At 38.7% G+C, this 25460-nt stretch overlaps 2 protein-coding genes across 3 annotated transcripts; both read left to right on the plus strand.

Annotated features, from left to right (window-relative positions):
- Nucleotides 1-932: 932 nt before the first annotated feature.
- On the plus strand, nucleotides 933-14896 carry LOC111222085 (S-adenosylhomocysteine hydrolase-like protein 1). The gene is made up of 17 exons (XM_022745648.1): nucleotides 933-1388; nucleotides 5053-5164; nucleotides 5267-5410; nucleotides 5544-5644; nucleotides 5967-6069; nucleotides 6792-6886; nucleotides 7201-7307; nucleotides 7398-7514; nucleotides 8290-8353; nucleotides 8757-8845; nucleotides 9137-9207; nucleotides 9337-9431; nucleotides 9522-9620; nucleotides 9997-10065; nucleotides 10484-10562; nucleotides 10924-11044; nucleotides 11376-14896. Exons 1-17 carry the CDS (start codon nucleotides 1209-1211, stop codon nucleotides 11380-11382), a joined length of 1653 nt encoding a protein of 550 aa, XP_022601369.1. The 5' UTR covers nucleotides 933-1208; the 3' UTR covers nucleotides 11383-14896.
- A 431-nt stretch (nucleotides 14897-15327) lies between these two features.
- LOC111222119 (striatin-interacting protein 1 homolog) lies at nucleotides 15328-24272 on the plus strand. Of its 2 annotated transcripts, none has more exons than XM_022745693.1 (20): nucleotides 15328-15453; nucleotides 16675-16744; nucleotides 16886-16960; nucleotides 17073-17207; nucleotides 17313-17433; nucleotides 17798-17973; nucleotides 18061-18188; nucleotides 18279-18461; nucleotides 18662-18882; nucleotides 19103-19168; nucleotides 19311-19374; nucleotides 19494-19565; nucleotides 19775-19849; nucleotides 20223-20320; nucleotides 20879-21005; nucleotides 21219-21319; nucleotides 21432-21498; nucleotides 21599-21703; nucleotides 21798-22002; nucleotides 22922-24272. In XM_022745693.1, exons 1-20 carry the CDS (start codon nucleotides 15346-15348, stop codon nucleotides 23167-23169), a joined length of 2445 nt encoding a protein of 814 aa, XP_022601414.1. In that variant the 5' UTR covers nucleotides 15328-15345; the 3' UTR covers nucleotides 23170-24272. The 2 variants fall into 2 exon arrangements, with proteins under 2 accessions (XP_022601414.1, XP_022601416.1); XM_022745695.1 differs by having other exon boundaries at nucleotides 17804-17973.
- The last annotated feature ends 1188 nt before the right edge of the window (nucleotides 24273-25460 follow it).

A 25460-nucleotide genomic window follows, 5' to 3' on the forward strand; every position in this document is an offset into this window, starting at 1 on the left:
GCAAATATAGTGAGAACTGGCAGTGTTACTCAAGGTTGTGTAATACATATTATTTGAATATAAGTGCAAATGCGGAAAAAACATATCTACTTCCACAGCCAAATTGTGTTGTAACAAGAGGCTTTTAAGGGAATGACAGTAGCAGCAGTTTTAATATCTCAAACCAGTTAAAGGGAGCGTACGTTCTGAATGGGGATTCCTGTGAGCATTCCTGTGTTGCATTCTCAACAACTGGGAATTGACTGTTTCACCTCTGTACTTGTGTCCCAGTCCTATATACAGTGGTCTACAAGTATTTTGGAGCATTCACACTGGAAAAAATACTATTTGTTAATGGACACCAATTTCTCTCAAACGTGATGAACTGATTTCCACAGCTGGAAAAAAGGGGACTATGTTGAGATGGCTGCATGGTGGATGTCATGAAAAATAAATTAATTCAAAGTAAAGTCTTTGGAAAAATACTTTGCTTTCTCTTTCTTAAGATCTCAAATTTGAAGTGGTCAGTATTTTTCAAAAACCACATACAGTTTGTATAAAACATTTCATTATATACATTACATAAAGCCAAAACAGCATATTTTGCAAATTAATACAAACTTTATACTTCGTAGTATCAGTTTATAGCGTCGATTCGGGGCATATTTCCTGGTTAGATTGAAAGCCAGTACAGTGGGAAGAAAATGGATAATTAAAAGAAAGTTGCATTTGGTTGGCTGCTTTCATAACAGATGGCATTGATCAAAGTACGGTGCTACAGACAGTTAATTTTTGCTGAAAGAGAAAAATAATACACACGAACCCCTACATTAGCCTACGCTGTTGTTATTGTTGTCCTTTTATTGTCCCACCTTCCCTGAACGCATCTTATCAAATGAAACGCCCCCTCAGTCTATTAGTTTCCGCCCACAAAGTTACTCAGCCAGGTGACAGCTGAGCCAGCAGGGAAATATTACGGCTGTACACTACGCAAAATTGCAGACAACATAACGATATTTGTCAGCGCTACATCAAACTAGACCACTCACAGCCAGATACTAAATCATTGCGTTTGTTTTCTGTTTTTGCGTATGCGTAATTTGAAAACCTCTCTTCCTCTCGTCGTTGCAGAAGTCAGCTAGCAGCGGTTAGCTTCATACGTTAATACAAGAGGAGGCTCAACGGTTGTTGCATTTGTGCCCAGGTAACGTAAGGCAGCCACCGTCAGCATGTCAGAGCCGGCCGGGGACGCGAAGTTGGAGATGAAGCAAGCAAGCAAAGAGGTGAAAGAGAGTGAAAACGTAGCGGAAAAATATTCAGCAATGACCGTGAGCAAGAATAGCGAAATGAACATGGGAGAGCTGTCGTCCGCCTTCAGCGCTGTGCCCACTCACAAACCAGTTAAAAAGGTAAGACTTTAGCCAAGTCTCCGCTTAACGCCACTGTGGCGGATATTTCGATGTTGAAAACTCGTTGTAGGATGTTATACAGCCTGGCGAATGTATACACTGTTTTAATGTGACCAATATTGTACCTGTCGTAGCTCATTTGAAGCTGCAACCTGTGCGTGTGTTCAGTAGTACTCCAGGAAATTAATTTTAGAATAGGTTACACTAACGTCGCAGCCCACAGCATACTAAGTAACGGACAACCCTCAGTCCTTTGGTAAATATAGTAAATATATATTGTAACCCTCAACTTTTAGGATAAAGACATGTTACATTTATTTTTCATGTAGGCTATTTGAATACACATTCATAGCAGAATGCACTATATAGCTAAAGCAAATGATTCATTGAAGACAACGAAACTCTCACTTTCAATCTTACACATCACTTAACACTTAAACCAACTTCTATCAGTTTACATTTGAACTGACATTCATTTTTTTTCTCAGGACCTCCAATATGACACGTTTGGTTCAATTTATCATTACTTGGACTATACTTGGATGATTTCAAATTGTTTCAGCACTTCAATTTTAATTGCTCTGCTGACCTCTCAGTAATTGCAATTCAGCTACCACTTCAACAAAGAAATACATTGGCGATGATTCACATAACACAGAAAAACAAACATGGACTGTCTCTCAGTCTGTGTTGCCAAATAAAGTCAGTAACTGTTGACCGTATTAATGAATCTGAATTGCTTAATTTCTGGACCATATCGTCCTCAAAGAAACAAAATTTGTTCCAGGTTACACTTAGGAAATAATGGGGTCAGCTGACACCTTCAAGGAACAAGGAAGAGATGCAGTTTGAATTCTTTGGGGGAAAGTATTTGCACACCTCATTGAAGCTGGTGTGGACAAATGAAGACCAAATACTCTCTTTAAAATGCCTTTCTTACATTGTGCAAACTTATTGCTTAGCTGTGATCAGGAATCCGTCATATGTAAACACTCTCAGCCATAGGTTTGTTAGTCAGCCTGGTAGCCTCATTATAGACTGTTTCACATCCTCATTCTCTTTTTGGGAGGGACTTATGTTACTGCAGTCATTAGCTTGCATTATGAAATGCCAAATATTTGTTGTGTGATCAAAGAGTGTAAAGTTGTACTGTCATAATGAAATCACCTGCACTCACTGAACTTATTGGAAACATTGACACAAGGGGCGGTTATTAACAGATGTACTCCAATGCCAAATAATAAATCAGAAATCAGGTCATGGTAATACAGTTACTGTAATTAACCTATTATTGTGTTTGATTTTATTAAGAGTACAATATGTTCAGGAACTCTTTCATGAACCTAGAATAATAAAAAAAAAATAGCGAATGTTCAATCTCTCCTGCAGTGAATGGCAGATGACTACTATAGATATTAATTAATTTATGGTAATTGTAAGTTTGTAAGACACAGAAAGAAAATTACTGACAAATACTGTAGGTAGCGGCTACTTTCATCCATCATGTGAGGTCAAAGGTAGAAAGATGACTTTTTGCTTTGATATTGTGGTTCATGCCTCTGTGATCCAGGCTCAAAGCTCAGAGGAGATAATTTTTTCTGTTTTCACAGAAATATTTGGCTTATGTTAAGCATTTATGATACAGGTGTTCAGTTCAATGGTTATGGTCTGTAGTTAATATTTAGGTATTGATGGTTAAGGTAAGTTACAAGGCAAGCTTACAAATGATTATACATAGGAATTAGGTTGGAGGAGATGGTTAAGTATTGGTTAGATATTTTTATCAATCATGCCGTTTCAATCATATTTTTTTCAGCAATCTCTTTGACGAGACATTTAAAAAACAGCAACAACAGTGGACTGTAGGCAAGGAAATAGGAATATATGCCTTTTTTAAATTTAATTTTAAACATTGTTAAGAAGGTGCACATTCTCAACTCTATGGGGAGACTTTTCAAAGTATGGGAGCAAGTCATCTCAATGTGGTATAATCCTGGCTTTTGTCTACTTCCACTCGATTTTCCCTAAGGGGGAAATCTGTCTTGCAGCAAGGTGAAACAAACACACACTTAAACGTAAGATGCATAAAACATGATAAAACTCAATAAACCATTAAAAGTGCACCAAGTGACAGCATAACATAAAACCTGGAGTACCTCCAGCCACCACATTCATCCCAATCGACAGTGGTTGCAACATCACTATCATTCCCTTGGTATTAGCCGTGGAGTCTATAAGAAGCACTTTGTAGAGCAGAGAATTATTACAATCTTTAACACAATGGCTTGATAACCAAATCTAAGGAAACCTAAACTTCCGTATCAGTCAGGCTCTGCAACCCACATTATCCTGTCCAGCCAGGGGAAAATATGTGGTGTCTTGTCACCTTAATCTCAAGAAAACAGCTTCACATTGTTCCTTGTTGCCATGTTATTTTCATTGGTATGTGGAGGGTTTTCAATACCAGTTCTTAACCTAGAAACCAGAGACTGACCTGACTGCTATTCAAAGATGAAGAGAATGAGCCTGAGTGGCATTAATGACATCTCACTCACACTGTAGTCTGTAGGCTGACTTATTAAGGTCTAATCCAATCGCCTCATGCTCTAATTCTTTAACTCTCTCTTCTTCTTTGTTTTGCTGAGGCAAAAAGTTCAATCTCACCCAGCATGGTAAAGAAAATTATTACCAAAAACATTTCAGAAACTGCTGATATGTATAGATCTGCCTTCTCTGTACCTGGATTCACTAGCATGTGAGAATATAATGTTACAGCACCTAGAGGACTCTTCTCACTGTCTCATGTTACCTCGATGCATGCAAAATCTTTGTCAACAAAATTGTTTCTGGTATAACTACTGGGATAAAAAGTTAGCTGACCAGGCATAAAGCCAGGTCCACATACCTAAAACACAAGTTCCTTCCTCTTAAAGATACAAACTGAGTTTGTTTTACCTGTGGATTAACTGTTCATTTGGATGTAGAAAAAGTAAAGGATAAGCAGGAGATGAAACTGCAACAAAACTGCAGAGGCAACAAAACAAAGCAAAGCAAGCAATGGTAGCACTCATTACATTAAATTACAATTACATTACAGAAGACCAGTGGAAAAGTAGATGATTACAAGCAGTAGCGCTGTGTCCATTTTCTGTGATTTTATCTGTCTGTTTTTTTGGATTGCAGCAACAGCATGGTAAACTGAGAGGGTGCATACAATCATTACACAATCATGAGTTTAGACAGGGCCATCCAAACTAAATTTTTTCTTGGCAGCTGAATTTTGTATCACCAGTCTTGATGGTGCAATAGGTGTTGGGCTGCAGCCTGACATCTATTTTTGGCAATACAACAATATAAGTTTACTAATTTCAGTTGGATTATTATGTTACCAAAGTGTTTTTAGCAAAGAATGTCATTTTTCTTCACTCCACTCTATGCAAATCCAATTAAGGCTAAAGTCATGTAAACAAGCAAAACAAAAACAAAACTTCTGCTAAAACAAGAAAACCGAAGTGCTCTTTTCTAAAATCTTCACAGTACCGAACCAGCTAAACTAGAATATGAACTTTGAAACTGCTTAATTCTTTACATGATATGGCTAGCTCTGTATCCATTTAATATTACTATGAAAGAATTAAATTCACAGTGTCTTTGTTTGTTTTAGCAAATTCAGTTTGTGGAGGACAAGCAGGAGTTCAGCAGGTTCCCCACCAAGGCGGGCCGTCGCTCCTTGTCCCGTTCCATCTCTCAGTCATCCACAGACAGCTACAGCTCTGGTAAAGAGAGACATCCGGATACATGTATCCACCAGAGTTCAGTTTGTCTACAGTATTATTTGTGTATTGGTGAGTTCTTTGAAAACCTTGTTTCCTTTACAGCTGCATCTTATACGGATAGCTCTGATGATGAGACTTCACCACGGGACAAAACACAGGTCAACTCCAAGGGCAGCAGTGACTTCTGTGTCAAGAACATCAAACAGGCTGAATTTGGCAGACGTGAGATTGAGATTGCAGAACAGGGTAAAACACAGAGAAGCTGCAGTTACCTGACCGTTTCACTTGAATGTTGTCTAATTTATCTACAAGACATCCATAATGCTTCATTATATTTTAACCAAGCATGTATTAAACATGCCACTTGTCTTGTTTTCAGATATGTCAGCGCTGATCTCACTCAGGAAGCGAGCACAGAGTGAGAAACCATTGGCAGGTGCCAAAATTGTGGGCTGCACTCACATCACTGCCCAGACTGCAGTAAGATTTCTCTCTGACTTTGAGCTTCAACGCCTAAGCAAAGGCTGCAGTGTGATAATGGCTGTTAATCAGGATTTTCGGATTTTAGGTCAATCTTAATCACAGTTTCTGCACTACTTACTGCATAGACAACACAAGTTTTTTGTAACTTTACGCCAACTCTCATATTGTTTGAATCTTAAATTCTTGAAGAACATTTTAACATTCTGTGTTACTGAATAATAAAATGCTCAAATGATTAATGTTTCATATTTTTAAAAAGGTGTATACCTTTTTTCTGACAATTTTCCTTTTCACCTGTTGCTTACCTTTGTCTTTTCAGGTGCTGATCGAGACCCTGGTTGCTCTTGGTGCTCAGTGCCGCTGGACTGCCTGTAACATATATTCTACGCAGAATGAAGTGGCTGCTGCCCTGTCAGAGACAGGTAAACAGCACTTTTTCAGAAGTATATGTGTCCTTTGCCATGTAAGCAGCTTGGGAACAGGGATAGTGTTTGGAAATGTTTAATAAACTTCTGAAAAATTATCCCTGCGGAGATAATGGGAACACATAAGATTTGCCATTTAGTGAAAGAACAGCACTACTTGAGCCTTTTATCTGTGGTTGCTATGTGATGGTTTAAGTATGTACTAAATTTCCACAGTAGACCTTTAATGATCTGACAAGCTGAGGGGGTTACTACAAATTAAGGAGTCACTCAGTGGAGATCATGCATTTTTTAAGGGTGGGTTAGTGTCCACTGTTCAGTAAGTTATTTCTGTGCATAGTCTACTAGTCTACTACATGTTGAGCTATTCTATCAGGAAAAATATACATTATACAAAAAATTGTATATGGCACCTAGAAAGCATAAGTGTCTGGCATTTTTGAACAGTTCTCCAACTTGCTTTTACACCCAATAATGATATTCATATTCTCTGGATCTGTCCAAACATTTTCACAATTGTGTATTATAGGATTATTGTATTGCAAAAAGTGTCACATGTTAGTAACTTAATTCACTGTCATACATGAAGCTTTGTAAGGGTTTCTTGAATGGGAGCATAGAAATCTAATGTAGTCTCTCCAGTTTCTGTTTTGGAAAATGAAAGGGACGTATTGTTGATATAAGATTTCTGAAGATATTACCCATCCGTAATGTCCCAGGTGTGGCTGTGTTTGCCTGGAAGGGGGAGTCTGAGGATGACTTTTGGTGGTGCATTGACCGATGTGTCAACACTGAGGGCTGGCAGCCGAACATGGTATGTGCAAAAGTTTTTTTTTAACCTTAGTGAGGGTGCAGTCCACTCTTGAGTCCCTTGGTTTTATAGGAATAGACTGCAATATGGGAATGATATATTGTACATGTAGACAAATTTCAATATACAGTATACTTCAGTGTATCTCAGAATATAAGGCAAAATGTAAAAATTAATGTGTGATTTATTTTGACTTATGTGCCCAAAAAGTAATGAGCAGTGCCAGGATTTACATGGTACTTGTCTGTCTGTACTGTCTCTTTACAAACACTTATGTTCATAAAGGAAAATCTGAACTTTTTCCTCTCACCTGTCAGATCCTTGATGATGGAGGAGACTTGACACACTGGATGTACAAGAAATACCCTAATGTATTCAAGAAGATCAGGGGCATCGTAGAGGAGAGTGTCACTGGAGTTCACAGGTAATTTATTGAGTAATATTTATGTACTACTATGTACTTACACATATTGAATTCCAAACATGAAGTGAAACGTTTCCGCCTTCTGTGCAGGTTGTATCAGCTGTCCAAAGCTGGAAAACTGTGTGTGCCAGCGATGAATGTAAATGACTCTGTGACGAAACAGAAGTTTGACAACCTGTACTGCTGCAGAGAGTCAATCCTGGACGGGTGAGTAAGTTTGTGTTTGAGGTATTTGATTGTTGGAAGGCTCAACAACAACAAGTACGACTCATGTTTAAACACTAGTACAGTGTGTTTATTCGACAGCTTTACAGTGACTTGTGTGGTTTGAAAAGGTTCTTCCTCATATTGTGAAAACAACCTGGAGTTTAATACTCTCAGAAACTGTTCACATCAGGGTTGGTGTTTAACAGTGGAGTGTGGAAAAACTCAAGACACTGCTATCATTGCACTGCACCCTGTTCAGAAAGATCAAATTCACATATCACCTGAGTAGGTTTTTAAAAAGCTGCTGTCTGTGTAATACTCCTCTGTGCTGCACATTGTAAACTCCCTGGACTCTGTTAAACTTGTTATATTTATTACCCTACTGTTAATTATCACCAAGGCAGCATATGAATAGTCTTGTACTCTTTAACGATGTGGCCACAGCTCTGCATCGGTGCTTTCTACAGTATCCACTCATTATTTATTGCCGTTCGTTGTGATTAATTATCTGCAAGGTATACTGATGTCTTGTAGCAGGTGTTCCATTAGGAGTTATGCCACTAAATGACAGCATCATCAGACCTTTATGATTTACTGTACTGGGATATTTAAGGAGATATTTTGTAAAGAGTGAAAGCTTTGATTCCATAGTCTGCCAAATAAGATTTTACTGCTCTATCATATAAAGATGCCAGATTTTGGAGGTGGAAACATACTAAGTGGCAGTTTTTCACTTCTGCAAAATGTGCTAACTTTATGTCTCAAACCTCTCTAGCTTGAAGAGAACCACAGATGTCATGTTTGGAGGCAAACAGGTGGTCGTATGTGGGTACGGCGAGGTGAGATACTGATTATAACGTTCACATTTCAAACTAATGTTAATCATTTAGCCCTGAAAACATTCGTGATAGTACATTGCAATGCTTGCAACTCACATAAACACAGTCCCTGGACTCATAACACAGATAGCTGTCATCCCATTTCATTTGGATGAAGGATTTACAGGCTAGTGAGTATATCTTTGTCTTGTTGTTGAGTCTAGATGGTATTAAAGAATCGGTCTTTACATGTCATTGAGATTAATACTCTTGTCATGTTCAAATTCTTAATGTGTTTAAATACTGATATGGGTTATTTCTCTAGTCTTTATTAAGGTGAGGGTAATCTGAATATGTAACTTTGCTTGTCATACAATATGATGTTATAATTTTATTATTATATATTATTATTTTGTCTGTGCAGGTTGGAAAAGGTTGTTGTGCTGCTCTGAAAGCTCTGGGAGCCATTGTCTATGTTACAGAGATCGATCCCATCTGTGCCCTGCAGGCCTGGTGAGGAAAACAAGACCTGGGATGATCTGCATGCTGAATCTGTTGACATAAATGAATAGGAGAGACAGCAGCGGGGATATCAATATAGTACAGCTGCTCAAGCTAGGTTTTGTTAATAATCAAACAAAATATTGTTACATAACTAAGTTCAGCTTGATCTCAATTCTGCAGTAACACAAGGGAGTCCATCGGTTTCAGTTGCTTGTCAATAAATAATAGATCATTTGCTGTTTGTCACTATCCTCGCTGAGGCTGAACGTTGAACCTCTTCTTTCACGTGTGTGTGAACAGCATGGATGGGTTCAGGGTGGTCAAGCTGAATGAGGTCATTCGCCAGGTTGATGTCATCATCACGTGCACTGGTAACTTGACTTGCCATGCTGATGCTGGCGTAACAACTCACTGAGAATGCACTCATATAGAATAACATTTTATAGCTCTTCAATCTAAAATATATTTGTATACAGTATACAGATTATGTCTAATTGCAGGGAACAAGAATGTGGTGACCAGAGACCAGCTCGACCGAATGAAAAACGGCTCCATTGTCTGCAACATGGGGCACTCCAATACTGAGATTGATGTGGTAAAGTAGTATTTACAATGGAAGAATTCCAAGTTAAATCTATCCTATCATAAAGAACGTGAGGGTGACAGATGTTCTCGTCTCTTCCAGGCAAGTCTGCGGACCCCTGAGCTGACTTGGGAGAGAGTGCGCTCTCAGGTGGACCACGTCATCTGGCCGGATGGCAAGAGAGTTATACTACTAGCTGAGGTGACTACGTCTATGTGCCTTGTAATCATATGTAATACATAAAGATGTTATGCATGTGATACATTTGCATTTAAACAATGGAAACACAAAACACCAACAAATATAGCACATTACATACATAGTACCACCATTTATACAGCATCTATAACATACAGCAGCCCAGAAATCCATTCTCCCTTTGTGAGCTGTCATATGAAATAATTTGCCCTCAAGCAGTAATTATGGAAACTATGAAATAGATCACTGATAACATTTATTGCTACACTAATTAACTGACCACAGCAACATGTTAATATGCAAGGTTTCATTATGTTGGATCAGCGATACTTAAACGTAATTGCATTTTGGCATTTTATGTTCATGTTTTCTTCCACAGGGACGTCTCCTCAACCTCAGCTGCTCCACTGTCCCCACCTTTGTCTTGTCCATCACAGCCACCACTCAGGTAACATGTTGATACATACTGATTGTAGCTAATGACACAGAGTAGGTACTGCTGTCCACTGTGGATAGCAGTATGTAGGGTTCACCATGTGTGTTTCCATTTGGTGCAATCATTTGACCATCCTTGCAGACAAGCTCATGCTCTGACCTGGAGATGTCATTAGTAATTATAAAACACAAGAGAGCAATATCTGTATCTGAGCTGAGCTTGTTTCTATAACATAAAATAGATTCCTGCTTGTAAAGGACATAATGACACGTGATTGTATACAGTAGACTTGCAGTCACATGCTGCTTCTGTTCATAGATGTGCTATCATTGCTTTGAAATCAGAAGTTCATAGTTGCATTTATGCTCTTCATTAAATTCATAATGTGCATCCATTTCCAACAGAGTTATTAATGCGTGTTTGTTTTCAGGCCTTGGCCCTTATAGAGTTGTACAATGCTCCCGAGGGACGATACAAGCAGGATGTTTACTTGCTTCCCAAGAAGATGGGTGAGGATATAGATACTTAACCATGACCTATAGTATTTAAGTATTTAAAGTCCAGTGAGTAACAATACTCATGGCTGGGCTGTAGCACCGAAGTCCGAAGTGAATTAATTTCTTCCTCAGTCTGCCTTGCATGTTAGTTTTGAGATTACACGTTTAAGACATGGGATAAGATGGAAATGAAAAAAATCTCTTTCTCTGAACTTACTCATGCCCTCTGGTGGTGCTGGTGCTATAACTGATGATATAAGTCAGGCTGTGACTGGGTAGAAGTAGAGTTTGACCCAGCAGAATTATGTTGATTTCTTGTGTTGAGCCATGTGTATGTATCTCTTTCTTACTAAACCATATCTGTGTATTTCAGATGAATATGTTGCCAGCCTCCATTTGGCCACTTTTGATGCCCACCTGACAGAGCTTAGTGATGAGCAGGCAAAATACCTGGGCCTCAACAAGAACGGCCCCTTTAAACCCAACTACTACAGGTACAGGTCTACAAACTTTTAGTATAGATTTTAGTCATTAGCAATTAATCTGTGGCTTTTGTGGTGATTGAATACTTATTGTTATTAATGAGAAACCACCACAAATTATTAGAGCCCAAATTGATATTTGAACAACAACAGTCATAATGCACAAACAATTTCATGCAGGAAAAAGCAACAAATTTTTCATATTTGAGTAGCTGCAATGAACAGTTGATTGGTATTTTGTACTTCATTAATAGATTGTATTAAGCTGCTCACAAACACAAAAATGTTTAAAATAATAAAAAACATTTGTTGTTAATATTTTCTCTGTTTTTGGTGTTCACAGGTATTAATCTGCAAGGGATTCCCCATCTGCACACCTAGTGTGGACGGTACCTGATATTACCTATCCCTAAGACAAACAAAAGATTTATGTATATTGTATTTTATACCCTCCACAAGATGCACAGCTTATATTTAGTTGTATTTTACTGACCACAGCAAGTTTTGCGTCACTTGCTGCTTCCTACAGATGATGGACCTAGCACCCAGTTGGCCATGAAAAGTCAGTGTAACTACAGCACTTAGACCTGCTGTTTATTTTCAGGTGCATCTGTTTCCATACATGCTGACTCCTAGGTTATTTAGAGTTTTAATAGATATTGAATAATGTATCAATATATTGTGCCAAATGACTGTGACAGGGAAGGCTTACAGTTGTTGTGAAATATTAATGGTTAGATGTGAAATCAGTTAAACCTGCATTAAGCGACATTTTTATATAAACATTGTATCAAATTCCTCTATATAGTCACTTGAAATACAAAACACAAAGCTTTTCATCCACCTTTTTAGCTTGTGTTTTTTGGTTCTCTTATCAACCTCTTATATCAAAACATTTGCAGCCATTTCAGGAAAAGAAGCTTAGACAAGCGTGGTCTAGCACAAAACGACAGAGAGCCAATGTTAATTCTGGCTTGTGAAGAAAGTCAAATGTTCTCCTGACTAGGTAGACCAAGTCAGAGCTAAGAGGCCAATGAATATTGGACTTAAATTTATCAGGTGGCCAAAAATTTGACTAATTAGATGTCACAGTGTGTCTGCTGGGTGTTATGCCGGGAACAGACTGCCTGTGTTGTGTATGCTTGGTGGCTGCATTGAACTGCTGTGGCTTGCACATGTGAGTGTGTTCACACTGGCTGCTCTGCTTGCTCCATCTTTCTACATAGAGTTGCCACTGTGTCCACATGCAGCTCCTAAAATGGTTAAAAAACTTTTTTTTTTTTTTTTCATGTCTGGGACATATTCAGATTCAGCCTAGACATAGACAGCTTTAGTGGAAAATGTCAGTTTTGTGTAATGTTGCTGGTATGATGTCAGTATGACCAATTATGTTTTTATGCTGGGAGCCACGTGCGCGTGAAAAATAGGCGAGACGCCGAATCTGTAGATCACATGATGCAGTTGCGAGGCATGAGACACGTGTCACGCAGGCAGTGTGTTCGCTCTAACCTGTTAAAATGGGCGCCCAAATGAAAACCAAGACGGTCTGCAGCCGCCATGCCACGCATCCAGTGGGTTCCCGGCCTTAAAGTAGGCAATTGTTTGCTTACAAATGAGCCATAACAACTTGATAAGCTGACTGTAAATCAATGCTGTGTGTCTGTGAGTTTGTTTTGTCTTTCTACCCCCCAGTGGTAAAAAAAAAAAAAATCGCTCAATGCAGCTTTAAAATTTTCTTTCTGTTTGATGAGGCAGCACTCACTCACTTAATACATTCCATCCACAAGATACAGAGGAAATTTCCTCTCCTCTGTAGTACCATCACCTATACTGCTAACATTCAGCAGATATTGGCGAATAGTAACTTGACTACTTTTTGATTATGACAAACATAAGAAGACAGCTTGACATTTATTTTCTTGAAAAGATGTGTCCATTTTTGAGGTTTTGGTGTCTGGAAAGAATAGTATCTGCACCTCAGGGCATTCAAATATCTCAAATTATCTGTAAATATATTTTTACCACATCTGCACTGTCTGACCTAAGTATCCATGTCTAATCTCATTGTCATTCTCATGAAATTACTATTTACAGTAGAGGTGTAAAATAAGTTTATATATTTTGATACTCTATGATCCATGGCATCTTTGATCTATGGCTATGATCTATGACTATTACAACTATGTATATTCTGTGTTATGCCAGTTGAGCAGTGTTACATACAGTATGTTTGTACTGTATATGCAACAGTGTCTGATGAACCAGTCTAATAATGGTGTTTGCTGAAGTGCAACATTCAGTTTGTTGTTTAGATTTGTCAGAGGACTCTGATCTTCTGTTAACTAGACAATGTCTGTTTTTCTATTAAAGATTTTAACAACAAATGATCTGGGACTAGACATGGATAAGCTTTGTTGTCAACACATTTGCCTCAACAGATGTGTTAACTTTACCTCTGTGTTATCTTGCTCTCTTGCACCGTCATTACTGCTATTCTAATTACACAATGTTTTGTTTCCTGAAAATGATCACTGTTTAAAAGGCTTAAGCACTGTTACTGTTTAGTGAGGCTTGTTAAATGCACAAATACAGTATACCACATTTACTTCTCTATATTCACATGTAAGATTTTTTTTTAAGTATTGAAAACATCAGAAAACTTAGTTGAGTAATTATTTTCTTCAATTGAAACTATATAGTGTGCAGGTAGTTGTTATTGCTGAATTTGAAGCTCTTCAACAGAATTCAACATGCTGTATTTTATGCTGGTGGCCTGTGGGCCGATCTTACTCCAAACAGTTGACAGTGTTACTGTCCCTGCCAAGGGTTCAGCACCTTGTTATCTTTTTATGGTATTGCTCCACATTCAGTATCTGTTTCCATCACCCTTCAAAAAACTTAAAATTTGTCTGCTTGTACAGGTGATTCCTGCATTTCATTTGTGCATTCATTTCATTTTTTTCTGATTTTAATGATTTGGTTTTTGTCTCTTAATGTTGTTTATTGAATATTAGCCTACAATGTGATACTATGGAGTGCTTTCATCTTTGCACTAGCAGCTTTTAAGGCATTAGAGCCAAGGACATTCAGTGAGGACATCATTGTCAGCAAGATGTGTGCTGTAACCATGGTTACTGGTCAGTTGACAGTGCCTTGTGACTCACTTAGTAATTTCTATTCACATGTCCAACTGTTTTTCCCAAATATGCTAATACCCAATATGGTTGTTATTCTGCAATATACAGTAATAGCTATGCAGCAAAACATACTCACATCAGTCAAAAGTGTTTTACTTCTGCAATGTTGGAGAGTTATTCAATCAGTGTTTCACAGTACTCAAATATGTATTACTGTAAGATCACTAATTTTTAGACATTACTAGGCAATACTTTACATTTCGGTGTTCTTATGTACTTTTACATTGATTTTTCATGTATAATTTTCATCCAAGTTTTATTTCTTTCAACAATCATACATTGTAATTATTTGCAGTGGTCTTTCATAATAGCACATGCCTTTTACAATGACTTCCTCTTGCTTTGACCAATAATATGGATATTTTAATCTACTTTTAACTCATTACAGAGACAAATGAATGTGTTGTTTCTGGAGCAGACAGTTTGACTCTTGTCAAATTGAAGGAAATAAGCATACCACTGTGATTTGACAGTTGTGCACTGTTGCTGGTTTGAAGTTTTTGATGTGGACTCAAAGTTCTGCAAATGATATATTAGCTATAAAGTAGGCTTATATTTTCAACATTGTATCTGTAGTTTAATTTGAAGAACACAATTTCAGTAGTATACACCCTGTTCATTTTTTGTGCCCAATTCCCTTTAATAAACTGCTGTTTAGATTTGAAAATGGCTCAGATACATCATTTCACTGACATAGATAGACGGACCAAATTTGTGATTATATTTGGGAACATGGGAGTATGCACTACTAAGGCATAACATCAACTGACATGATAAGGGACTTGAGGGGGGTACTGTTTTATCACATGATCTTTATGCCCTGTCTCGCACAAAGAAGAGGGATGCAATATAAACAGTAGCTATAGATGCTGCACTGTAAACATTAAGAAATAGAGATTTTATTTTGTTGAATTCCATCATGGCTTTAAAATATACAACCAGAGAAGGAAAGAAAAATGAAGAAGAGAAAGGAAAATAAAATAAATACTACATAAGCATGATAAAACACAATCACATTTCAACAAAAGTTATTTAACATTCAGATGAGATATGACACTGTACAGCCGAATTCTCGCAGACAGGTTCTCGCGATAAGACACTGCGCCCAAAAAAATAATGGACGGTGGGAACGGTGGTGGGCTGCCTGTAAACAATAAACAGAGAGCCATGCTACCGAACAAAAGCAGGGGCGAATTTACCCGCAACCCGAGAAAAGATTCAGAGGTACGTAGACAGACGACTATGATTTATTTTCAGCGAACCATGAACAGACAAGGCCTTCTCTGCTGGTGGCTAGTGTAACACATAACGTTAGCTAGCCTAGCTCTGGCAGGCTAATGTAGCCTAACTGTCATTTCTAACATGACTCGGCATGTCAAAGTAGCAACAGCAACCAAGGTTCTCGAAATTGTTGAATTGATGTTCCTACAGCTGTGCAGTGTTTCATTTGTAGTCTATTTGTTGTCCATGTATATAACGTTGAACAGCAGGGTAGCATAGCAGACGCTAGCTAGCTGATGTTAGCTAGTCACAGGCCAGACTGAACTGTCTGTAAGGAACCTGGCGACCTGTTGAAAATTTAATCTGTCGGGTTCTGTTTAAAACGCTCATCTTTTCTAATGTATTGGCCTGGTGTGGTCATGTAATTTCACTATAGATATATGTAATATGAAGTCCTCATCTAGCTATAAGGAAACCAAGGCGAGTGCGAGATTTCTGATGGTGCAAGAAAATAACTTCCAGACTCTGTCGTGTTGTAATGGTTTGAAAATAAAGACAATACATAGAAAACACACAATCAGAAGACTTAAGAATCCCAGCTAAAACCAATGTTGCACTAAATGTGGTTTCTCTACATAAGTTCTTTTAAATGATATACTCTCTTACAGTGGTGGCAGAAGCACTACCTTTAGTTAAATTACAATGGAAACTCTACAATGTAAAATAAACCCACCTCATTACAAGGAAAAAAATCTGCTTTCAAAAATTAGCTCATGTATATAAGTATTATAACTGCACTTGTAAATGACATATGAAAAGTAAACATAGCCAAAATGCAGCAGAATTACCCCTTTTATTATGTTTTATTATTACATACACTATATCTTGTGGTTATTATTACTTATACTTTAAGATAAAAGCAGCTGTTTTTACACTTTAGGGCACTGTATTTCATTGTGATTTACGAGGATGAGACAAACTCATGACAATACTAGTGTACCAGTGTCAAATGAAACAGACACACACACACACACACACACACACACACACACTCACACACTTTCCCATTCTGGAAAGTTTGGACACCATTTCCCATTATGGGAAAGTGTGTCCAAACTTTTGACTGGTACTGTATTATCACATTATTATAGAATTATTTTGCAGCTGGTAGCACTCTTCTCTATAATAATTTATTTGATAATAATGCCATAAAATATGTCACAGGGGCTGTCAGAGTCTCCAGACCTGGAGTTTGACTATGCTGATACAGACAAGTGGGCTGCAGAGCTGTCAGGTGTGTGGTTTGTAGTCACAGTTTGTGATCATGGACAGAGATCTCCTGACTCCTTTTTGTTCCCCTGAATTCATCATTCTTTTAGTATTGGTAATCTTTACTGAGTTAAGATTATTTATATATTCTGTACATTTGTTTCAGAGCTGTACAGTTATACTGAAGGACCAGAGTTTGCTCTTAATAGGAAGTGCTTTGAGGAGGAATTCAGAACACATGGTATGTAGCTAAAAAAAACTTGCACACACTCAGTCAGAAGTGTTTCTACTTCCTAATAAACTGACAAGTATGTCTATCACAATTTATCATCTCCACCTCTGCTGTTCCTTAGTGTCTGATAAGAAATGGACCGAGCTTGATGCAGCTCAACACAGGGCTCATGCTATGCGCCTGTTGGACAGTCTGGAGGTGATTGCCCGGGAGAAGAGGCTGAAGGTTGCGAGAGCCATTCTGTACATGGCTCAGGGTCAGTCCACATCACCTGTTTAGTATTTAATGATTTTAAAGAGAATGAAATCTTGCTTGAAGTGGTGTTGATCAAGGAGATTATTAACATTTTGTTTCTCTGTAGGAACCTTTGCAGAGTGCAGCTCAGAGGCTGAGGTGCAGCACTGGATGAGATACAACATCTTTCTGCTCCTGGACGTGGGGACCTTTTCTGCTCTGGTGGAACTGCTCAACATGGAGATCGAGTATGTTCTTTATCAGTTTTCTAGCCTTGCAGGACTGAGCCTGAGTTTGAAAACCATAGTTTCTCCCACAAGATATTGGTGGAAAACATGGAAAACATTTATTGACATTCAAAAGTGCTACAACTTAAACATGTATATATGAGAGTAGTGTTTGCTTTCACATTTTTCTGAGCCAGTCACCAAAATCATGTGGAAAAAAATCAGCTTTAGATTTCCGCCATGAGAAAAAAAATGTTGGTTGGCTTTGCAATTAATTTTTTTGTTGTTTTTTTGTTTTTTTGTTTTCTTTCTTTCTTTCTTTCTTTCTTTCTTTCTTTCTTTCTTTCTTTCTTTCTTTCTTTCTTTCTTTCTTTCTTTCTTTCAGTAACAGTGCTGCCTGTAGTAGTGCTGTGAGAAAACCAGCCATTTCTCTTGCAGATAGCACAGATCTCAGAGTGCTGCTCAACATAATGTACCTGATGGTGGAAACAATCCAACAGGATGACCCGGCCGACAGGCCTGAATGGAAAATCATCAGGGAAACCTTCAGAACAGAGCTAGGTAAATTTTTATCAGAGTATTAACCGCTTATGGACATAAACAAAAATCTGCCATATAAACTAATTCCACTCTCTTTCTCTAATCAAGGATCTCCTCTGTTCAACAACGAACCCATTTCTGTCATGCTGTTTGGTATGGTTACCAAGTTCTGCAGTGGTCATGCCCCTCACTTCCCAATGAAGAAGGTGTTGTTACTGTTGTGGAAGAGCATACTGGTAAGAGAAATCTGCTGTTCATGACTGTTAACTCTAATTCAGGCTTTTTCACAAGTTCAGACATTAAAATCCTTCCCTGTTCTGTTTCAGTTCACACTTGGAGGGTTTGAGCAGCTCCAGAGCATAAAGGTTCGTAAACGTGAGGAGCTGGGTCTTCCCCCTCTCCCGGAGGACAGCATCCGAGTTATACGCAGTATGAGAGCCGCCTCTCCTCCTGCGTCTGCATCTGACCTCATAGAGCAGCAACAAAAACGGGCACGCCGGGAACATAAGGTAGTCATCAGGCCTTCATGTCATTAAGTGTCTGTATTTGTGCACATATTGAGCATATTAAATTCTCTCACTTCTCTCATTTTCGTGTTATTTTTGATCCCTTTCAGCACTGCATTCCTGGAATTCCTTCGTATTTCCTCAACACAGTTCTGCTCCACTCACAATGTGACGTCTTTACTGTTTCCTTGTTTGTTACACAGGCACTGATCAAACAGGACAACCTGGATGCATTCAATGAAAAGGACCCTTACAAAGCTGATGACTCTCGTGAGGATGAGGATGACAACGATGACAATGACAACTCTATAGAAGCAGAGACATTCCCACTAGAGAGGGACGAGGTGATGCCTCCACCTATTCCTCACCCTCCATCAGAGAGAGTGTCCTTCCCCAAAGGTCTGCCATGGGCTCCCAAAGTCAGGTACTGTTTAGTCTGACTGGATAATAGTACTGCATTTGTAATGACTTGAATCGGGGGAATAATTAGCTACTGCATGTGTCTTTGTCATTTAACTGTAATGAACATTTAAGGAATAGGATTTATTTTATTCCTTGCTCATGTAGACAAATCTAACAACATACATGTGAACATTATCAGATGAAGTGTTTTGTTTTTGACATGATTGTCTTTGCTCCAACAGGGAAAAGGACATTGAAAATTTCCTGGAATCAAGTAGAAGTAAATTCATTGGTTACACACTTGGGAGGTAAGTTTGCTTTTTGTTTCGTACCATCAAAGGTGATTTAACAAATAGGCTACTACTTTGTTCAGTGGACAAAAAAAACTCACTGTATCATATTCATATGTGAAACAATGTACTAAAGCACAGTTATTTTTGTGTGTTGCAGTGATACAGATACGGTTGTTGGCTTGCCCAGACCAATTCATGAGAGCATCAAGACGTTAAAGCAGGTATGACAATTTTCACAATATTGCATCAATTATGATTTCCCAAGAAACTATCTCAATAGTTTTACATAGTTATTATACTCCTGGACTTTAATGTATGAAGTTTTTTGTTTCCTTCTCAGCACAAATACGTCTCGATAGCTGAGATACAGATTACAAAGGAGGAGGAGTTTCAGAAAACCCCTCTGTCTGGTGTAAGTGCAAACGAAAAATCATTAATTTGTTGTAAATAAGACTGGAAACAGACACTACTCTTGTTATTTAACATTTTGGTAATAAGTGGTAATAAACGTGTATCTAAATAAGCAGTATAATACGTTGACTTCACATAGTAAACTCTTGTGTTGTTGTAAATGTATTTTTTGTCCTTCATGTCTCTTGTTTTCTGCATCTTTGTCTTCAGGGTGAAGAGGAGGTGGAGATGTGCGCCACTGAGCTGCTCTATCAGGGAATTCTGCCCAGTTTGCCTCAATACATGGTCAGTGTGTCCGGGGCTGCCTACTGTCAGGAACAGTTTATTGCATGCTAATGTGGATCACTCTAGATCACTCAATACACTCCATTATAAGGTCGATTCTTCACTCTCTTCACTCTCGCATCGTAAATTTGACCAAAACTCTAAGTGAATTGATTGTTTACGACTATGTACTATATAATATTTCAGTGTGTTCAGAGTTCAAGACCCTGTTATTAGCTTACCATTATTAAAGTGAAGGAGACAGAACATAATTGACATAATAAGATGCTTGTTTGGACACATGGCTACTAATCTAGCACTTCAGAAGCAGGTATGAAAATCCATGTCAGACTGTAACTATAACTGCTGCATGGTGTGTCTCCTTGAATATCAGATTGCTCTGCTGAAGATCCTCCTCGCAGCTGCTCCGACCTCTAAAGCCAAAACAGACTCCATCAACATCCTGGCAGACGTGCTGCCGGAGGAGATGCCGTAAGTGATGATGATGTGCCTCTGAAAAGGTTCAACAGCTTTGCAAGTTTCTTCTGCAGTGCAATGTTATGCTCTGTACGAGGAAAATATCCTAAGTTTAGCAATAATATTACAATTACATTAACATATGTGCAACAGCTTTGACATGCTTGCTCACTCCACCAACTGTAGTCACTATCCAGGTGCCCACGTATCTTCATGCCAAACTGTTGTACATAGACACCATTGTTTCTGAAGTTCTGGAGTTTCCCATCTTGGCTGATTTACAGCAGTAACCCCTCTTCTCAGTGGTGGTTATCAAAAATACAGAACATCACTCACATTACATATCCTTGAAAGTGACTTACTGTCATTTTTGATAAGTAGGCAGAACACTGTCCCTTCATTAAAAATGATTTACTGACGTCTTTGATAAAACAAGTGGAACAGTCTAGCTTAATTAAAACATGCCTGTTGGATTAAAAATATTTCCCACACAGTTATAAAGGGTTTTTAAAACCTAGGTTTTGCTGCTAGGCTTCTTGAAGACGTACTCATCTCCTCTGTCTGACTCTGCAGGACCACAGTGTTGCAAAGCATGAAACTCGGTGTTGATGTCAATCGACACAAAGAGATCATTGTAAAGGCCATCTCTGCAATCCTGCTGCTGCTTCTCAAACACTTTAAACTTAACCACATCTACCAGGTACGGACGTCACACACATTTCATCTCACAATCCAGTGTTTCATGTAGCTGTTTTAGATATTTCCTCAAATGTCTGAAAATTAGTAAATAAGTACCTGGACAATACATAAATAAATAAGTTATTCTTTATCTCATTCTTGTTTATTTTGGTGTTGATTTAAAGAAATCGCCCATTTTAACTGAATGTTGTATGTCTTTGTGCCGTTTTATTAGTTTGAGTACATGGCTCAACACCTGGTGTTCGCCAACTGCATTCCTCTCATTCTGAAGTTCTTCAACCAGAACATCATGTCTTATATCACAGCTAAGAATAGGTACTTTCAGAGCATCTTTGAATAACAACTGGACTCATATTTACAGTTAATGTTAGTGAGCTGAACATAATTTACCTTTATTTCACTTCACTCAATTTTCTTTCCCTAATAGCATTTCAGTGCTTGACTTTCCGTACTGTGTTGTGCATGAGCTCCCTGAGTTAACTGCAGAGAGTCTGGTGAGTTCTTCCATTTCTGTTGTTTTGTAGCTGTCACCATCTGGTTAAGCAGAGTGTTGTATTAACTGCTTATGTCAAACTTTTCTCAACAATTTCTCAGGAAGCGGGAGACAACAATCAGTTTTGCTGGAGGAATTTGTTTTCCTGTATTAACCTGCTGAGGATTCTCAACAAACTGACCAAGTGGAAGCACTCCAGAACAATGGTGACTGCACTTCACATCAAACTTACCATCACAGATAAATCATGTGTAAAAAGTGTAAGGGCAAACCTCTCAACGCTGATCATTTCTCTGCCAGATGCTGGTGGTGTTTAAGTCGGCTCCCATCCTCAAGAGGGCGCTGAAGGTCAAGCAGGCCATGATGCAGCTCTATGTCCTCAAGCTGCTCAAAGTGCAGACCAAATACTTGGGACGTCAGTGGAGGAAGAGCAATATGAAGACCATGTCCGCCATCTATCAGAAGGTCCGACATCGCCTCAACGATGACTGGGCTTATGGCAACGGTGAGTGGTGTCCTGGTTTTTCTTGGAGCTCAGCAAACTTCAGGTTTTAAAGCTGCACCTTGTACAAATGAAACAAAATCAGGTCCTCAATCTGACTGTTTGACGTGCCACAGAAACCCTCTAAACTGGTGGATTAAAATCAACTCTAGACAAGGAGTTCTGTATCACATGGAGACTCTGAAAATTTCACTCAATGCAAGTTTATTTGCAACATGGCATTTACACAAACAAACACTGATCTGTCCCGTCGGCCCGTTGCTAGGGCCATCTGGTTTCAGACCTTGAAGGATTATATTTTGAATTTACATATTTTGCTCAGTGTCCTCCACTCGCTGGCACCAAAACAAATTAGCTGTTACCAGACATGTCACCGTACATGATATGATGACATGGAGTATGCGGTTATGTAGTTACATTTGATACATAATACATTGAACATTGAGTATATATATAATTTATCAGCAGAAGCCATTTACCAATGTAAAACCAATGCATTTTTCTCCCACAGAGGAAACATGAACAATGCATCACACCTCAGTTTAACTGCCAGTATGTTAAATTCATTGAGGATACAAGCCTCAGCTTATTGATTTGCAGAACATTTCCAGTTTGTTGCAATGAAGCATATGTAGTCTTAAGTAGAGCTGAGATATTGGCAGAAAATGAATGGGAATTATCTTGATAATTGAATAATTGTTAATGTATTTTTTTAAAAGCAAAAGTGCCAAACAAGCCTCCCAAATGTGAATTTCTGCTGGTTTTCCTAGTCTTATGTTGGTAAACTGAATATCTTTGGCCTTCTGACTGCTTTATCAGACAAAACAAGCTGTGTTCAAGCTGTGGAAATTAAGTTGGTTGTATTTATACTCAGAGCAGGCAAAAATACACTAAACATTATTTGCTGCCTTTTGGGGAGCAGATCTGGATGCTCGTCCTTGGGACTTCCAGGCTGAGGAGTGTGCTCTGCGAACCAATATCGAACGTTTCAACAGTCGCCGATACGACAAGAGCCACAGCAATCCAGACTTCCTGCCTGTGGACAACTGTCTGCAAAGTGTTCTCGGACAGCGAGTGGACCTGCCCGAGGATTTCCAAATGAACTATGACCTTTGGCTGGAGCGGGAGGTTTTCTCCAAACCTATTTCCTGGGAAGAACTGCTACAGTGAGACTCAACCAACATCCTCGTGGTTAAAAAAAAACAAAACACGATTTCAATCAGGAGTTCAGAGAAACCACCAACAGTGCTCTCACTGATCAAACCTTGATGAAAGCATTATGTTACATACAGACTGAAGATGACGGATGTATTTCACTCTCACAAGTCACCCAGGTTTTAACTTTCAGTCATCACATTGGATCAGTGTGGTTTTACGGTTTGATCAGGGCCCCAACCAAATGCTTTTTGTGATGAACTTTTGCCTTTAAGAATTTTAGCATTATTGTAATTTCAGTCACTTAGACGTGCTCCCTACAGCTTAAAAAAATAAAAAATAAATAGCTGAAAATTGATTCAGTGCTAAATCTGTGGACGTAAACTCAACTCCTACCTTACATTTACAGGTGTTTGCTCTGTGTGCCTCTTACCTGCTACAGAAAGTCAGTAACTTTGACTGGAAGCACTACATGACAGTATGTTTTCTCTGAATTTCAAAGAAATGTGTTTGGAATAAATATTATGTTTTAAATGTTAAGAAGTGGCAGGGCTCAACACCTTTGAGAAATAAATCTAACATTCCTTGGGTTTATCTTCTTCCGGGAGGTGAAGAGAATGGGATGGAAACATTTTAGTCATAATTTCTGTGTGTACAAATAAAAACATGTATTACTTTCTAATAGTCATTACCTGAATGGGATACTCTTCTGTGTACCTGACTTACCTATGGTTTTTTTTGTTGCATCAGTTTTAGTTGCATTTTTCTGAGTGTCTCACCTGAGTGCTGCCTACACACATTTGGCCTGGGACCATTCAGACTTGTCTTGGTTTACTTTGTTAAAACTGGTTGCACATGTTGCTGTAATTTGATTGTGTGAAAGGAAATGAATCATCAAAGCACTGGTTTGAGACAAGTGTTTCTAATCTAACTGCGGTGGATAACTCAAGTGGAGAAAACTAATATTGCCAGTTACAGGACCATTTTCCCCTGTCTTTTTCTACTTTTTGACTTTGCTTTCTTTTGTTTTTGTTTTATTATGAAGATTAAAGAAATAAGAATACATGTAAATTGTGCAACTTATTTATCATGGCTTTCTCTGTTTTACATTGACTTAAATACTGTAATAAAAGTATACTGTCATTCATGTATTTTTTTCCTTTCATCATTAATTATTTTATTTCCATTCAGACTTCATCAAACGCACAGTATGTAATTTCTGCCGCTAGGGGTCTCTCAATCAAAACAAGAAAAGACGGCGTTGGGTGACGTCATGAAATAGCGTGGGATCATGGGAGTTGTTGTCTTCACCACCATTACCGTAAGCTTCTCCCGGTTTGGATTCCTTCAGTGTCAGTGGTTCAGGAAATCAAGAGACCCGGTGAGTGTAACCGTTAAAAACACAGAATAAAGCAGTTTCACATTTAAAGTCAGTGTTTCACAGAGACGTCAGGGAAGGGCTGGGAGCTGAGATTGCTGCTAACCTTTGTTGTGATTGTTTCTCTGATAACTTATGAACCAGACCTTCAGGAGGTTTTCGCCGGCAGCCGAATTCTCCACAGAGGCGTCCTCCTCTCCACAACAAACAGACCAGGGGATTAAAACCAGTAGAAACACCTATAAAGCAGTTTCACTTTAAATAGTCATTCACTTCGAAGAGTGCCTACTACAAAGGCTTTGTCCTAGCAGCGGGCGCATGCCATCCCCTCTCTCTCTCCCCGACTCTCCTGTCTCTCTCACTGTAGCGATCCGAGTAAAAGCAAAAATGCCCTAAAAACAACTTTAAAAAAAATCAGTGATTAACTGATACTTGTTGGCGGACACGTGATATCTAGTTGTAGCTGGAAACTGAGACTGCTTACCTTAAGAAATTATGAATAGCCTTTTCCCGGCAGCCTAATTATCCGCAAAGGGCCATCCTCTCCAAAACAAATGGACCAGGGGATTAAAACTGGTAATCGAATAAAGCAGTTTGACTTTGAAAAGAAAAGTGATTTGCCTTCCGCGGACACAGGACAGGACTTCTGCAGCGGCTGGGAGCTGAGCTGCCTAACATTTGCCTGGCTTTTTTCTCTGCTAACTTATGATCCAGATGTCCGAAGACTAAAATCCTCCATCTGGTTAAAATATATAGTTGAAAACGCACAAGGTGTGAAAAGTGTATGTGGCTTAACACTAGATATATTAAGTCAATGTTGAGCTCCTGGCAGACAACCATAGCAACGACCCATGCGCATAGGGGGTAGGATGTCAGACACTCGACCAAATCACCAGGAGCGTTATCGTTACCATATTAAAATTACATA

Source organism: Seriola dumerili, unplaced genomic scaffold (assembly GCF_002260705.1).
Source record: "Seriola dumerili isolate Sdu_G_001 unplaced genomic scaffold, Sdu_1.0 BDQW01000089.1, whole genome shotgun sequence".
Lineage (NCBI taxonomy): Eukaryota > Metazoa > Chordata > Actinopteri > Carangiformes > Carangidae > Seriola > Seriola dumerili.

Coding starts and splice junctions, on each gene's coding strand:
- LOC111222085 (XM_022745648.1), top strand. CDS start 1,209: ATGTCAGAGCCGGCCGGGGACGCGAAGTTGGAGATGAAGCAAGCAAGC. Junction 5,411..5,543: donor GATTGAGATTGCAGAACAGG/GTAAAACACAGA, acceptor TCTTGTTTTCAG/ATATGTCAGCGCTGATCTCA. Junction 7,308..7,397: donor AGTGTCACTGGAGTTCACAG/GTAATTTATTGA, acceptor CCTTCTGTGCAG/GTTGTATCAGCTGTCCAAAG.
- LOC111222119 (XM_022745693.1), top strand. CDS start 15,346: ATGGACGGTGGGAACGGTGGTGGGCTGCCTGTAAACAATAAACAGAGA. Junction 19,850..20,222: donor CCAGTTTGCCTCAATACATG/GTCAGTGTGTCC, acceptor CTTGAATATCAG/ATTGCTCTGCTGAAGATCCT. Junction 20,321..20,878: donor GTGCTGCCGGAGGAGATGCC/GTAAGTGATGAT, acceptor CTGACTCTGCAG/GACCACAGTGTTGCAAAGCA.